The 17,180-nt window shown below is 28.1% G+C and overlaps 2 protein-coding genes across 3 annotated transcripts in view; both read right to left on the reverse strand.

Moving 5' to 3' along the window:
* Nucleotides 1–6,510: 6,510 nt before the first annotated feature.
* Nucleotides 6,511–9,786, reverse strand: LOC113382793 (isovaleryl-CoA dehydrogenase, mitochondrial-like). 2 transcript variants are annotated; one of them, XM_026621023.1, is made up of 8 exons: nucleotides 9,717–9,786; nucleotides 9,424–9,584; nucleotides 9,263–9,342; nucleotides 8,009–8,240; nucleotides 7,567–7,728; nucleotides 7,225–7,380; nucleotides 6,765–7,125; nucleotides 6,511–6,695 (listed from the first exon to the last, which is right to left on the reverse strand). In XM_026621023.1, exons 2-8 carry the CDS (start codon nucleotides 9,562–9,564, stop codon nucleotides 6,562–6,564), a joined length of 1,266 nt encoding a protein of 421 aa, XP_026476808.1. In that variant the 5' UTR covers nucleotides 9,565–9,584; nucleotides 9,717–9,786; the 3' UTR covers nucleotides 6,511–6,561. The 2 variants fall into 2 exon arrangements, with proteins under 2 accessions (XP_026476808.1, XP_026476807.1); XM_026621022.1 differs by lacking the exon at nucleotides 9,717–9,786 and having other exon boundaries at nucleotides 9,424–9,689.
* Nucleotides 9,787–11,821: 2,035 nt separating this feature from the next.
* Nucleotides 11,822–17,180, reverse strand: part of LOC113383474 (fl(2)d-associated complex component-like) — a 17,638-nt gene continuing 12,279 nt past the window's right edge. The window contains 11 exon segments of the mRNA XM_026621737.1: nucleotides 11,822–12,056; nucleotides 12,235–12,608; nucleotides 12,669–13,107; nucleotides 14,158–14,438; nucleotides 14,553–14,726; nucleotides 15,847–15,949; nucleotides 16,024–16,148; nucleotides 16,233–16,322; nucleotides 16,451–16,707; nucleotides 16,772–16,853; nucleotides 16,980–17,096. Of these exon segments, the coding sequence (XP_026477522.1) occupies nucleotides 11,847–12,056; nucleotides 12,235–12,608; nucleotides 12,669–13,107; nucleotides 14,158–14,438; nucleotides 14,553–14,726; nucleotides 15,847–15,949; nucleotides 16,024–16,148; nucleotides 16,233–16,322; nucleotides 16,451–16,707; nucleotides 16,772–16,853; nucleotides 16,980–17,096 (2,252 nt within the window). The 3' untranslated portion in view covers nucleotides 11,822–11,846.

Here is a 17,180-nt window from a genome sequence, read left to right on the forward strand (position 1 = left end):
AAGTATAAGTTCAATGGTCAAATCCAAATTCCTTACTAGAGATCACACATAGTGATGTCAAATATGCTTTGACATCACTTTAATCACTCTTCCTCATTCCAAATTCGATAATTTTTTTAGATCATTGTCTGCAAGTAGTGCAGGATCGACGCAACACTGGAGATCTCGACTTAACACAATTAAAAATAATTTTCTGGGCTCACCCAGATTTCACCGTAGGAAAATGCAAGGTAATACTACTTCATATCATTAAATTAGGATAAAGCTTTTTTATATTGTTCTATTGTTTTAATAATCATTAATTTCATTAGTTATTATTAATTATCATGTATTTTAATATTGCATAATTCTTTTTTTATCCAGCGTCGTCTGAGGAGGTGCATTTGACGCCAGACTCGTCTCCAGAGCTTACGAAACGTTCCTGGTTTGGATCATTAATGTCTGGAGAGAAAGATGAAACATTCACAGTTCTAGTCAAAGGAAAACCACTTGCAATGGTTAAAGCCGACCTGATACATGCTTTCTTGTCGGTAAGACACATTAAATCAGACAGACATTTCAATTTTGACCTCCCAAAATATTGTTTGTATATTCAAATAACAAGAAAATTGATTTTAACCAGGTTTCGGAACTAAGTCATGCAGTTCTGTCTGCATTATCATTTCGGGTGGAGTATAAACGGGGCAGTGGTACGCCTTCGGCTGTTTTTCAAAGACTGGTGCGATTTCAAGTTGATGTTGCTACTATTGTTCAACCTCCTCAAATTTCTGGAGACGGGTATGTACAGGATTATAATGGAACTAAATTTTAAAATATAATTTAAGATTTAAATATTATTACCTGAATACCAAGAATTCATATTGCAGGAACCACCCTGGATAAATTGTTAAATGGAATTTGTCTGTTTCAGGAACGAACAATCTAACTGTGATCAAGCTTTGCATGCCATAACCTTCACTTTATTATCAGGCAGCGCTCGAAGATTTAGGAGAGTCTGTGAACATATACAAGCACAGGTAAGTTATTAGATGTACATTTAAAATAAGCCAAGAATTACTAGATCTTATCAAATCCTATTAATTAAACCCAGAAAGAAATACTAGTTGTTCTATTATCACTTACCTTTATTTTTTATTAGGTGTGCAGACGAGGCACCCGAGGTGCTGGTGGCGTAGGCTCAATGAACACCAACACGAATATGATCTGCAGCAGTGCTATTCCTCCTATTGTTAGTCAAAGTTCTAGTTGCGGATCAGAGGATTCTAGTGAAAGACTGTGCTATACCAATGCGAACTCCAGACAGGTAACAATTGATTTCTGGTGATAGGCTATGATATTGGATAAAAATTATTTGGATATTGGGTATCACATTAGTAAAGATATAGAAAAAATTGAATAGAGGCGATTGGCATAAAGTCAAGGAAAACAATGCAATGGCAATAGTGCTTATCAGATGAGATAGTGCTTGTGAGTGATTTGCTTAAAACATGACGAACAAGTAAGTCTGTAAATACTTGTATATTGTTTCAAAGCCTACATATGGTATTGACACCCTACCATATGTAGGTTTTGAGACAACTTTAGGGTGTCAATATACAAGTATTTACAGACTTATAGCTCGGTACCTCGAATTCCGAAATTGTTCCCTAATTTAAGCTTAAATACTGGACAAGGTGAAGACGCACCCTAGTTGATCTGTAAAGATCTAAGAGTTTAGAAGAAACTGTTGACAATGATTACTTACATAATTGAAAAATATTAATGTGTTGTTGTTTACTTAATGAATATACATACCTCCATATCTTACTTTGAAGTTTTGGATTTTTTTTGAGTTTTTTGAGTTTCTCTGGATATAAATTATTGTTCCTCAATAAATATGTAGAGCAAATCATTCACCATCACTTACATATTCAAAAACTAGTAAAAAGTAAAAAATACCTTGATACCACCTTGTATTTCGGTTTGGCTAAAATATTATTCTATCGCTCAGATTTCTGGCTTATTCTCATGTAACATATCTATATATTGCCAACATCAGATCGATTCAGACTTAGAATCAGACACGTCCTCCCTGTACGAATCATCCTCCCACCATCGGCCAAGACGTCTCTCAGCAGCAAGTAGTGGAAACAACAACAACTCTGGTGGCACCGCCGTCAACAATAGTTCTGCTACATCAGTCAACAATGTGACGTCGTCTGATGGGTTAACGTCACCATTAGCAGCAGGAAGCAATACTGCTTCCGGAAACAATATGTCTGCGGTACGATCCAACAGTGATACCAATGGTGATAGTGCGAAACAAAAGCAGCAGGAACGACAGCAACGAGCACGGTTGGCAACAGTTTCGGGCAGCGCAATTGCGTGAGAGGAAACTGTTACCTTCTTAGTTTGATTTGCCATATAAATTGTCAATTGTGATAATAGTACTACATCTGGTTATTGAACTATAGCTCATGTAGGTTTATCGATTGTTTTGAATTTGACTATGGCATGCGAGCAAATTATTAAATAGAATAGTCAAACCAAGTAAAAAGCTATTTTTGCTTGGTCAACAATTTTCATTGTGTTGAAATTGGAATAGGAGTAATGGCCCTATAACATTATAAATAAATTCTATTGCAATTATGTTCGTTCAGTACTCTTATTTAGAACCAGGAATATAGTTCTTAATTGCCATTTATTGGGATATTTATACATATATATATATATATATATATATATATATATATATTTATTTATATACTGAAAAGTTTTACCAGGCATCCATCCAATTATTAAATGAACAAAATTAGGTTTAAAACATTTTTAATTAAGCTTGCAAACGTTTCGAGCCTTGGTTTAGCTCATCTTCAGTGCAAATTACGAAAATGATTTAGATAAAATTAGAGACCTAAAAAATTAATAAAAATGGACCTAAACAACGTAGGACTGTGAATATAAACTGAGTTGAGTTGCAAAATGTTGAATATGTTTTAAGTAACTTTGTGAATCATTTAATAAACGGATGGATGCATGAAAAAACTTTCACCGTGTTATTATATATTTATATTTATTTATTTTATTATTTATTAGTAACAATAATTATTGCTCATTGGTTTGGAGAAAGCATCAAAAGAAATTTAGGAGGAACTAGAAAGATATACATAAAATGATCATAACTGAGTACGACAATTAAATATATGAACGTCATATAAATGTACCTATATAGATAAGATAAACTGCAAATGGCAAGTTTATAAATAGTTAATTATTGTTACTTTAAATACGAAAATACCATTAAAGGTATCTTGTTTTGTTTTATGTTTATTATAAGAATATATAAATCATATTATTAATGCATTTACGTAGATGGATTTCTGATAAGAGTGCATTCGAGTAGTGATATATGATTCTTTTGCTATAAGAATATATTGAAATCATTTTACATTAAATTGTTATGAAATATTCGGTACAAACAACATTTTCATTATTATACTGGCGTTAGAAAATGTAATGGATTCTTATTTGAAACCAAGAATCACATAAGAATTTACATAACTTTGGGCATATATGCTGAACTGATATTGCAGGTACTAACTCTAATTGAATATATTAAATTATTGTAGCTTTTGTTTTGAAATATTTTTCGTCTCATCTTATAATTTATTATAATATATATAGTAAACAAAATCTGATTAGAATCCAACGAGGTAAATCTATATTTGTATGACTCTTACCAGAAAACAGTTCTCGTTGTTATATTGCTACTCTTACCAATAAATACACAACATTATATATATATATATATATATATATATATATATATAAATATGTGTGTGCAAAATGCAAAAAATATTGCAAGATGTAAATTATTTTCTAAAATATAAATAAATTAAATATGAACAAGAACATGCAATAAAATCGAAGCCATAGAACTTCACATGTGAAATCGAAAGTTAATCCTGAACTATTAACTCTAATACTACATTTGTGAAATTTATCGTTTATAGTCATTTTTATTTTCATTTAAATGTCGATATTAGTACAATTATCGACAATAGATTAAAATAATTAACACTTTATATTTGTAAAACAAATCAAAGCTACTAATCATTAATATATGTGTTTGGTTTGCGGAGTAGCTGTAACATATTTAAGCATCTATTTGTAAATAACTTATAAACATATTATTAATAATATTTATAAATTAATTTAAATATTTGTTAAGAATATTTCATTTATACCTGGATATAGTGAGTAATTAGTTGATTTAAAAATCTATTTGAGTTGGAATGTTTTGTAAAATTTAAAATGATCGTTTTATAATTTAAATCTTGAATGTGTTGAAATATATTATGAATGTTATATCGTTTAATATATAATAATTTAATACTAAGTACCTATCAACTGTCCATGAAATAACATATTTTCATAAAAACCATTTTTGATATCATGGGAGGTGAAAGTTTGGATGCAATCTTTAATAGAATATTTCTAGATTCGTAATAATTCATTAAAGTATATTAATATTACAATTTTATTTTAATGAATATAAATTGTATTAATTGTAGTTAGTCTCAATATTATGACTTGAAAACATTGTTTAAGATTTTCTAGATTGTGATGAGTTGGAAGCCTCCTGTATTATATTATAATATATACATGTGTATATCTGCATATATATATATATATATATAATGTATGCATTCCTAAATAAATTTATACATATACATATATAACTAAAGTAAATTAAAATACAATCTAATACATAATGTACAAATTAATTCGTCATTTTCGGCACTAGTTATGTATCATAAAACATACATCATTGACTATTAATATAAAGACATTTTTCATTCTAGCTAAGTGCAAAAAAGCTTAAGTTTGGCTTCATAATATTATTATGTTAAGAATATTGTTCTCTCATATTAGGCTTAAGAAAACGCATCGAAGGGATTTCCTTTGAATTAATCATTTGTTAAGATATAATTTGCACAGGATATATATATATATATATATATATATATATATATATGTACCTGTGCATGTGTTTGGACATATATAACCAGATATCTAAAGCTATTAATATAAATATAAATTTGCCTTTTTGATTGTATAATATATAATGTAATGAATGCTTGCAAATCATATGTTTTCTAATCCTAGAAAAGTTGTATGCTGAATAAAACAAAATGGTTATTGCTATAATTTTGACTTTTAATTAAGATCTATTCACTCAAAGTCAAGCCAAAACGGAGTGACAGTATTGATTGTGGCTATTATAAAAAAATAAATCTTTTTTATCCCATGCACTTTGAAAGTTATAAGTTTTTAGTTTAAGTCCAAACTAGAGCTGTGGTCAAACCGTGGCCATTTTTCGGTTAATAATATTCCTAAGACCACAGTCAAAAATGCAGACACAATTGCCCAAACTTTTCTATAATTAAGACTATTTGTTAAACTATATGTTTAAAATTTTCAAAATTGGCCGACTTTAAATTCTTTGAAAAAACTTACTAAAGTGTCTTGGCAAATTCCATTAAAAGTTTGCGAGTTGTCTAATCTATTTAATAACATATTAAATAATAATAATATACTATTTGATAATATAATAATAATGAAATAATAAAGATTGAAGATCGATTTAAAAAAAAAAAAAACTTACAGGCATGCAGGATCACTCACAGCATATTCAACAGCATGTTCCAAAGAAAGCCAACCAGCATTATATTTCTCACATTTCTGCTTCATATTTCAAATTAGATTTTTTTTTAAAGTTTCTGAGTAACCATAAAAGTTCATTAAATCAAGGTCTTCATGATTTTGTATCTCTGTATTATTGTAACACTGGAAAAGCACTGATTTACATAACAAAAACTATTAACTAACACTAACACTAAATTCACTTTTTCTGTGAAAAAACAGAAGTTTGTAAAGCATATGCAGTATATTAAGGCACCAATTTCGCACCAATTGTGGCTAAACCTGGTCATTTCATAATCCTTATTTTACTAAAAAAGAATTAGTTTGATCTTCTAAAGATAAATATTTTTTTTATTCCTCATCAATAATTATAATCAATTATAATCATATTTTTGCTAAAATTAAGAAGTTAGCGAAGTAAGTTTTGCTAAAATTAAAAAAAGTTAGCCAATTAGTTACTTCTTTAAAGATAATTAAATTAATTAATTCTTTACTTTTTTACACTTTTTTTATGCAGTTGTTTATATATTTAAAAAATTTACAAAAATGATTTAAAAATTTAAAATTTAAAAAATGATTTAAAAATTAAAAATTTAAGAGATTTTAAAAAAAAAATCTGTAACATATTGTGTTTAGTGAGTTGTTTGGAATTTATTAATAAAAAAATTTATAATTATTACTTGTTAATTATTAACTGGAAAAAAATCCGATTTATCTAAAATTATATATTATATATTTCCGTATAAAAATTGCTTTATAAATTATATACATTTGTTATTCACTCATATATATGTATATATATATATATATATATATATATGTGTGAGTTTCTATATACATACTTTCATAATTATTTACATATTATCCATAAATCGTTTACTTGTACTCTTTATTAAGAGCTCTTCCTATTAATAATCGCCTTACTTCTGATGTACCAGCACCAATTTCATATAATTTGGAATCTCTCAAAATTCTCCCGGTAGGGTAGTCATTGATATATCCATTACCACCTGAAATCAAAAATATTTGATAATGAATAGGTATAAAACTATTTATTACACAAAATATTAATTATTTACCTAGAACTTGGATTGCATTTAATGCAACTTGTGTTGCGTTCTCTGCAGAGTACAAAATAACACCAGCACAGTCTTTACTATTAACTTTTCCAGCATCACATGCCCTTGCTACAGAATAAACGTAACTTCTGCAAGCACTCAAAGTAGTGTACATATCAGCCAATTTGCCTTGCATTAATTGGAATTCACCAATTCGAGTATTGAATTGTTTTCTAGTATGGGCGTATTCAAAGGCTATGTCACAAGCTGCTTGCATGAGCCCCAAAGGACCACCAGCAAGAACTAATCTCTCATAGTCTAAACCAGACATTAGAACATAAACTCCTTTGCCTTCTTCACCTAAAATATTTGCTGCTGGAACCTAGAATAATATAATTTATAATAAGAAAAATAGGTATGGCTTAACAGAATAAAATCAGAGACATCACACAAATTTAATCCTAATACATATAATTTATACCTTACAGTCTTCGAAAACAAGTTCAGCAGTATTTGAGCCTCTCATTCCAAGTTTATCCAATTTTTGTGCAGTACTAAATCCTTCAAAACCTTTTTCTACAATAAATGCAGTAATTCCATGTTGAGGCTTTACATTTGGATTGGTACGTGCATAAACCTTATTGTAAGAAAAAATATTTTTAAATAAATAATATATATTAATATAAAAATCATAACATCTATCATATTACTATTTCTATTAATTTATAAATAATGAAAAAATTGCAATCAATCCAGATGATTTTAGACAGTTATTATCTAACATTGTAACATTTTTATCATTAATGACAAAAATATACTGTACCACTAAAGTATCAGCATCTGGGCCATTAGTAATCCAAAATTTATTTCCATTGAAAACAAAATAATCACCTTTCCTCTCTGCTCTTAGTTTCATAGATACTACATCTGATCCAGAACCAGGTTCAGACATTGCTAGGGCTCCAATATGTTCACCAGAACAAAGCTAGAAAAATTATTTAATAAATATAATAAGATTATACAACCAAGTAAATGTACATAAAATATCATAAAATAGTTATAAATAAATCAATATCATGAAAATATATAATAATAAATAAACCAATATCAAACAAAATAATAAATTAAGAATTAAGAAGAAATTAAAGAATGGACTAAAACACTTGGTTAAAAAATGTTGCTTCAAATTAAATTGAAGATGATTCCAAGTCACATTTAAAATTATACTTTGACTGATCTATTTTTATGATAATTCAATTTCTTACTTTAGGCAAATATTTTGCTTTTTGCTCATCAGTTCCATTCCTTCGAATTTGATTTATTGCTAGATTAGAATGAGCTCCATATGAGAGGGCAATAGCTCCCGAAGCTCTTGATAATTCTTCCATGATAATAACATGATCTAAATATGTGCCTTCTGTTCCACCGTATTCTGCTGGAGCAGTTATTCCTAGTGTTCCCAAGTCTCCTAATTTTCTCCAGAACTCTCTCAGTTCTCTAAAATAATAAGATAATTTTAAAATAGATAAATAAAAACAGAAATATAATATTTCCATTACATAAATGAATATAAATGATTGAACTGAAGATGAAAGATTTTTTTTTTAAGTGGCATATCAGAGAGAAAGGTGTGTGTATATTAATATCAATATAATAGATTCAATATCAATAATTCTCAGTTATAAAAAGGGTGTTTGCTAAATATCTAGAGTATTATAAAAGATTTTTGTACTATTCTGCAATAGAACAAAAATTCATTTAATAGATACATTGATATAATCCAGATATAACTTACTTAAATTACTTTTTAAAAAAAATATAACAAATGGTTGTTATGAATTTGCTGAAGAATCTCTCTTCATATAAACTTAATGCATTTAACTATTAGGTAATAATATTCACTTTTGAATACCAATTACAATTTAGCAATAAAACAACTGGGTTTTCATATAAAATATCAGAGTGGTTGTCATAGATATTTACCTATTCGAGTCACACGTAAGGCAATAGAATTATAAAATATGTATCAAATTGGTTCTCAAAGATTTGCTAAAGAAAGTTTTCGTGCAGTCCCCATGCATACATTTGTTACTGGTTTGATAAAAAATCCATAACAACATTATATTACCATTAATAATTATTTATATATACAATTGAACTTACTTAAAAGTATTATCTTTATCAATTTTAGCTGCTTTAGGTGCAAACTCTTTCTTTTAATAGATAGCCATGTGAAATAATTAAATAGAATAATACATTATTAAATCAAGAGTAAAATATTGAATTATAATTACATTAGCAATATTGTTCATCATTATTGGCAATGCATATTCATCAGTTTAAGTCACTCGTGAGACAACTGAATTACATTAATATGATATTTACCTGTTCGAGTCATATGTAAGATAATTAATTTATTAAAAAACACATCAATTTGGTTCTATAAATGGTTTGATAAAATAAATCCATAACAATATTATGTTACCATTAATTACTATTGATATATCCAAACAACTTACTTAAAGGTATTATTTTTATCAATTTCAGCTGCTTTAGGTGCTAATTCTTTCTGGGCAAAATCGAAAATGGTCTTCCTCAACTAAAACAATAATATAACCAGATAAAAATTACCTTTATAAATTATATCTAGTAAATATAGTACTTTTAATTAAAAATTTACCTGAACCTGATCCTCATTTAATCCAAATATGTTATCATCTATGTCATAATATTGAGATGCACATCTTACAGTTAAATATGAAACACGATTCGAACATTTGTTTAACAATTTAGAAAAACCTTTCAAGCTTTGCAGAGCCATTTTTAATTATAACTAAATAACTTTCATACATGTAAGAGAAAACGTTAACATAACGATTGCGAAATAAACTGTACTTCTCCGTTGTCAGTGTGTAATTTGAAGCTTAAATGACAACAGTTTAATTTTTCAATACATGTTTAAATTGGACTTACGGGCATGTGATATTCATGAAATTGGAATAAACAATATCTGAGGTCATCTAAAGTCAAGGATAATAATGCTTATCCCCTAATTTTTAGGCAGGCCTGTCAAACCTTTTTTAGATCTAGATCAAAACTTGTCCTTAAAAAAATTATTAATATTGTTGTTAAATTCTTTTTTTGCAATAACATTTATTTGAGACACAAATAATAAGTTTTTTTTATTTCTTATGACAGAAGTGTTATAATTTTTGGTTGTTGATATATTTTTTATATTGTTGCAAATTGGACGTTTCAAATTGAATGCAACGCTAACTTCATGCGGTTTTTCAAACTTTATTTTGATTTGAATTTAAAATGAAATGAAGCATTATATAACACATATAACACTCTTTTTATATTTATGAATAGATATAATCAATAATTTTTGTGTACATTTTGTTGAAAATTTTATATAATATGTACATAAGATGTACTAACAGATTTTTTATTTATTAAAATTATATATCATCATGTATGATGTGTAAGACATAATGTTTGGAGTAAAAAATTCCAGTAAAAATTTTCACTTATAAGTTCATAACAGTTGATTATCTATTAACTTATTCAACAGTTGTTTTATTTGTGTTTAATAAGTGTGAAAAATAATAATAACGTGTGATCTTTTCCTACATGTAACAAATCTCTTATCTAAGCCCATTATTATCATATGATATAAAATGTTTGAAGATGAGATGATAATGGGCTATTAATAAATAATTATTTAGATAATAAAATATTTTATTATCTATTATATTTATTATTTATTAACTGTGAATAATTACTATAATTTTATTAATTTTTTACAATCAATCAACTAGTAGATGCAGCAAGGCTGTAACAAATCTGTTATGTGAACAAAGTTGCACAATTTGTATTTAAATTGTATTTTTAGTTTAATGTTGAATAGATATTAATGTCTTATACTTAAGTATAATTAACATACTTATTGTATGTTATTATACTTGGAATAATTTACTATTCAAAAATACTGTAATACAAATAATTGAATTCAAGTGTGTAAAGTTTTTCACGAAATAGAGGTAGTACAAAATACTGCCTTTTAAAATAAAATATTGAACTAAATTTTTAGTTTTATAAAGGTTTTCTTTTATAAACTTTTTTGTTCGTTTTAGTCAATTCATACTACAAAATATAAAACATTTATCAATCTGTTATGTTATAAAACTTACCTTTCATGAATATTTTTTTTAGTTATTTTGAGTAAAATTTTTTCAGACTTTATAAATATTTTTTTATTATTTTTACTAAACTTTATTAAAATGAATTAATAAGATAAAATGTTAGGAAAATAATATAAAAAATCTTCCTCAGAGTGATAAAGGTTATTCACACCTGCTTTTTTGACCACATGTACATTGTTTTGAAATTGTAACATTATAGATAACCTAATTATAAATTTATGTATTTTAATAATATAATATTATAAAATATCACCAAGAAAAAATCAAGACAATAAAAAATCTTGAAAATCGAAAATGAATTTATAGAAATAAACTTAATTTAAAACAACTGTATATCTCTTTTAATTTAAAGAAATCTATTGAAGCATTAAAATGCTGTGAGTAGATTATTTTTGTACATATATTTATACGGTAACCCTAACACAATTCCACTGGACAAATGAATTATACTGCACAGATTAAGTTCAGAACTTACACAAAGACACTAAAGTATTTTTTGATTTTTACAATATTTAGACTAACTTCTGTTAAATCTCTAAAAAAGCCAAATACTTAATAAAAATTCACTTAAATATTTTATACATAATTTATTTTCTTACTCACATAATTTATTGATTAGATCGACATAAAACATCTACCTCTATATCTATATAAATCTCATACTATTATATATTCATAATTTATATACATTTTGTAGATCAGTTCAGTGTTTATACATTTCACTTCACAGCTCCATGTAAAATCGAAATATAAAAGAAAATTCAATTTTTAATATTAAAATATATTGGTAACACTAATACCAGTATATTAATATTTTTGTAATCATAATAATAAAAAAAAGTCTATTAAGTCCAAAAATTATTTTCTTTTTCCAATTTATTTAACTTGCCTATTTGGATCATGTTTTTTCCTCAAGTAGTTTGAGGGTAGCCTGGAACATATCAGGACATGGTTTCAGAGAAGGAGTTTCATCCTGATATGGTGGCAGATCACATAATTGCCTTCTCATTGCTAAATCTCGTCTTGCTGATAAAGCACGACAATAGTGAATGGAAGGATTGATTGAAAAGAGTTCTTCACGTGCTTTAGCTTTTTGTCTGCTGGCCACCTGTAAATAAATAGAATAAGAACTCTAGTTTGGTACAAATAATTATATATACTGAAAAATCTATATAGAGAATAATTATTTACTCTTTACATTCAATCAACATATAATAGATCTTTTATCATGGATTTTTATTACTAAATAATATCATTCTTACAATACTTTTAAAATAAATACTAACCTGCATGGATGCAATAGGATGTAGTATAACCGAAGCTTGTATTTTTGGAGGCTCCAACTTTGTCTTTTCTTCAACTTTTACTCCATCAACATCTCCTTCATTATTGCTATCTACATTATCTTTGCTCTTTTTCAAGCTATTTTGATAAGTATCAATATCTTTAAGTATTTTTGATGCAAATTCATGTCCTGCCATTTCAATGGATACTCCAACTCTGAGTAAAATTTCTTCGTATCTCCAAAGACGTTTGGATGAATTTTCACCCACACCATCAGGATTTGAGGGATCATTGTAATTATTTTGATTAGAAACTGATTTTGACTTAGATTCCTGAACAAGACTCGCCCAGTCTACTCCCAAAACATCACTAAGACCTGCATTGAATAATTGGATTAATAATTAAATTATTATTAACACAAAACTGAAATTCTTACCTTTAGCTTTTGTTTCTTCTTCAAGCTCCTCATCAGAAATTTCTTCAAAATCTAGACTGTCCATGACATCATCCTCAGGAGCAGCCACAGTGTTTCCTTTAGAATTGGCTTCATTATCATTCAAACCTTTTAATGCACTGTCGCTGCTATTCAAAATCTTCAGACTATCACTTGCAATATTCGAAGTTTTTGATTCATCATTTATTGAACTCTTAGAATCATCCTTTGCAGCACCAACACCATTTATTGTTGCAGATTTTGGTATTGTTTCACTTATTTTAGGAGTAACAGAAACAGGTTCTTGTTTTATTTTGGTGCTAGGATCTGCTTGAGATGTAACACTTATTGAGATTTTATTATTGCTTGCTGTTTCTTGTGGCTGAGGTGAGTAACGTACATCATCTTGATCTTCACTCTTCGTAGACGCATCAGGAAGTTCCTGAATGAAAAATTCTATTGTAATAATTGATACTTTTAAATTGAAAACAAACAATTAATACAATCAATCACAAAGCTTCAATATACATTTGATAATTGGATCAGAAAGGGCAATAAAGTTTTAAAATAATTAAAGGCTTAATAAATTACTCAAAATAATATTGATAATAATATAATATATAATTAATAATGCAATATCAAGTATTAAGTAATAATATAATTAATAATGCAATATCAAGTCTTCAAGTAGCTGTGATAGAAATAAATAAAATAAATGAATAACTTGTTGAATGTTGTAAACTTTAAAATTTTATCATCCATTTGCCAAAATGGATATTAATTATCTCAATCAATTTCTAAAAGTACAGAAAAAGACTACACATGTAAATATTGCATTAAAAATATATCAGATGCTTTTTTCTATTAATCAGGACATACTCAACATTAAAAAAAAAAAAATAGATTTAAAACAATTTCATTCACCATACCGATTATAATAAAAAATGTCACATTGCTTGTAATAAAAATAAATACATCTGAATTCTTATATAAATAAAGAAAATTAGTGCAAATAATGGTAAAATACATTACATGCTAAAATATTAAAGCAACCAACTGATATTTGTGATAAAGTACAAATATATTTAACATATATCCATTTAAAAAAAGAACATTCACATGCGCCGTTTATATTTTTGTCTGTTATCTTACTGGTTCATAATCTGGACGAAAAACTTGAGTTAAATTCAAATTTATTGAACCATTTTGTGTAGGGAAATTTGTTTTAATGTCATTCAAAATTGGAGAACGAGAATTCGGATCTGGCATTTGAGGCGTCCAACTCTCTTCCTCAACCTATGTGAAATTAATATATTTTGTTCTAAATATGAAAGTGGGTGGAGATATAAATAATTTCTACTCTTAAATTGTAATACATTATCACAAAAAGAACATGTTAACCTCATTAGTTTAAATTTTATGCTTTTAGTGCTAAGATCTAATCTATCATAATAATATCAATATATTAAATGTTTCCTTTAATTTTACTCACATCTTCTCGATTCAGTATCTCATCAGCATCATCACTGATTTCGCTTAAATCATCTTCATCAACTAAGCTATCTCTTAATTCAACACTTGGTCCAGAGCATCTTTTCTTTGCATCTTCAGGTCGTGGGTTTTGCTCGCTAATTTCATCTCTTAGTGGCCTCTTCAGATTCTGTTCTTTGCTTATTGTATTACCCAAAGAAGTCTTAGGCTTTATTGAAACTGATGGCGATTCATGACGGCGATATGGATGTTGTGACTGCACTGGTAATGCATCCATGTCACCTGAAACCAGAAATGTATGCAATAAAACTGGATAAATGAAACAAATATGTATGCTTTCATAATGCATAAAATGTTGTGGCATAATGGATGAATAATGGTTATGATAAAATGTACCTCCAGCAATTTGATGTCTTTCTCGATCTTGTGGCCATTCTCTTTCCCAGTTTCCACCTACTGCTCCTCTCGGTAAGCCACGATCTCTTTCCCGGTCACATAGAGGATCTCTCTCCCTTTCGTGATCTCTTTCTGGTAGTGATTGTCTGTGATGTTGTTCTCTTATATCTCGATCTAATAAAAATATAATATCTACTATTAACCTCATTTAAGTGTATAGTATATACAACTAAAAAAAACTTTGTATCAATCTTCACATATGACATAGTAGTATAGTTGTTCTTGATATTATTTTATAACTATCATCACATGAATCTGAGTTCATAGTTTTCTATAAATATCAATTATATTCTTCATAAAAAAATCATATTTGCTAATTTTATGTTATGTTATGATGTTCCAAGTCATTCTGAATCAAATGTGACCAAATTTGGAAAAAATATGTTATATATGCTGTGTATGTGAAACGATTTTTGACCTTTTGTCGACGTTTTCTCAAAAACGGCTGGACCATTTCATAAATTTAAAAGTCATTCGATGTATTTCGATAAGTATTAGCTTTTATCAGTTTTGTGCGACGATCGGCCAAGCCGTTTCTTTGTATCAACAGAAAAATGTAAGTTTTTCGTCCGCGTTTTAGCTCACAATCTTGAATCGATTTTACAAATTCAGAAAATGTTTGAAAGATAATGGTTGGGATAATGGCTGGTAAGTTTTTGGTAGAGATCGGTCGGGCCGCTTCTTGGTAATTAAATGTTAATACTATTTTTCTTGGTTTTGATGAAACTTTTGTATAAAGAGAGATTTCGTAGTCTAAAATATTAAAAAAAAAAAAATATTAGAGTATTTTTGTATAAAGAGTTTGTATAAAGTATTTGTATAAAGAGTTTTTATAAAAATATTATAACAAAAATATTAGAGTATTTTCGTATAAAGAGAGATTTCGTAGTCTAAAATATTATAAAAATCAATTTCGCCGTGAGCTTAAGTGATTCTAATTAATATCTATGCCGAAGCATATGCACGTTCCGTGTTTCGTATGTACTACTGATTATAGTTGACATTTACACTCAAATAACATTCATTTTTAGAACCAGATGTGGATAAAATAAAATGTGTTAAACAAATTAATTTTATTTATACAATTACAGATATTATAGGTATGTTTAAAAGACAGCTTTTAGCAAAAGAGAAAATTTTATTTTCCAAATAAACAATTGAACATTTTACCTAAATAGTTGAATCTCAATTCTTATTGATTTATTTCTAAAGATTATAAAACATATTAACTTACCTGGCCACATTCTATGATCATGCAATGAATCTCTATCTCTATCTGCTTCATAGTGACCATGTGGTGGAGTCCATCGAGAGCCCTCCATAATCATCGGCGAACGCTAAACAACGACCAATTTTTGTAGAATATTACTATGAATACAGTAAGACTTTTAATCAAACTATTTATCATTACCTCTCTCCAGTCTCCCATACCAGCCATATGTCTTGGAGACATGGTCTGAGACATGCCACGTCCTCCTGACCTAGATCTATTATCTCGCGATCTTTCGCGATCCCAATGATGTATAGATCTTTCATCTGAAATAAATAAATTCAATCACAATTAAAAAAAAAACAAGTATTTAACAAAACATTACAAAAAGATTGCAATGTATAAATCACCTGTAGTTTCGATGCGCCTTTCATCATATCTATCAACATATCTATCACAATCCTCACGTCTTCTGTCTCTCTCAAATGGACTGTTGTACCCTATAATAAAAAATTATAAATGAAATATAAGAATTTACTATGTAATGACGACTACTTTAACTTTATTATGTTAACCCTAAGCTGCAGTTATTTTGAGAAGTCTTTTCCCTAGCATCAATCTAACTCACCATGTCTTCTGCCAGCAACTGCTTGTGGATCACCTTCTAAGCCATCATCATCATAGGGTATTCCCATAGCCCCATCATAACTAACCCTATCTCTATCACGATCTCTATCGCGCTCTCTATCTCGGTCCCTAACAACTATAGGGGGAGGTGATCTTGGTGATAGTGGTGTACCCCTACGCGTCTGATGATGATGGTGATGATATGCAGCACTTCCATTGTTATTGCCACTAGAACTTAGATCACGAGAGCTATCTTCTCTATAATAAGAGGTAATAATTACAGATTACAAGAAAATTACTTGATGAATTTAAATATATTAACCTGTCTCTGTGGCGATCACGACTAACACCTCTCAATTCTCTAGCATGTGCTCTATCCAATGCTGCCAATTTTTCTGTGTTACCTAGAAATTGAAAGTTTATTTTCAATAAATATGTAATAAGATGCATATTGTGCATTTTAATATGCTCTATGTTAAAGAAAGTCATTTTTTATTAAATAAATGTATTACTACTTAGTATTTTTTTACCTGTTGCTTGTGCCAATGCTAAAGCTCTCTCTCCTGGTCTAGGAAGAAGTCTGGGTGCAGGTTTATCTCTATCAGGTTTATCAAGTCCGCCGCGGGATCTGCCTCTTGCATTTCGTTCTAGAACAATTTAAAGCACAATTTATGAAAATTAAGGTTATATTCAAAATATGCATATATTTCCAACATAAAATATGTATTTAT

Source organism: Ctenocephalides felis, unplaced genomic scaffold, assembly GCF_003426905.1.
Source record: "Ctenocephalides felis isolate EL2017-DRISC unplaced genomic scaffold, ASM342690v1 CF-g0.4_SCAFFOLD_03570, whole genome shotgun sequence".
In the NCBI taxonomy this organism is placed as follows: Eukaryota; Metazoa; Arthropoda; class Insecta; order Siphonaptera; family Pulicidae; genus Ctenocephalides; species Ctenocephalides felis.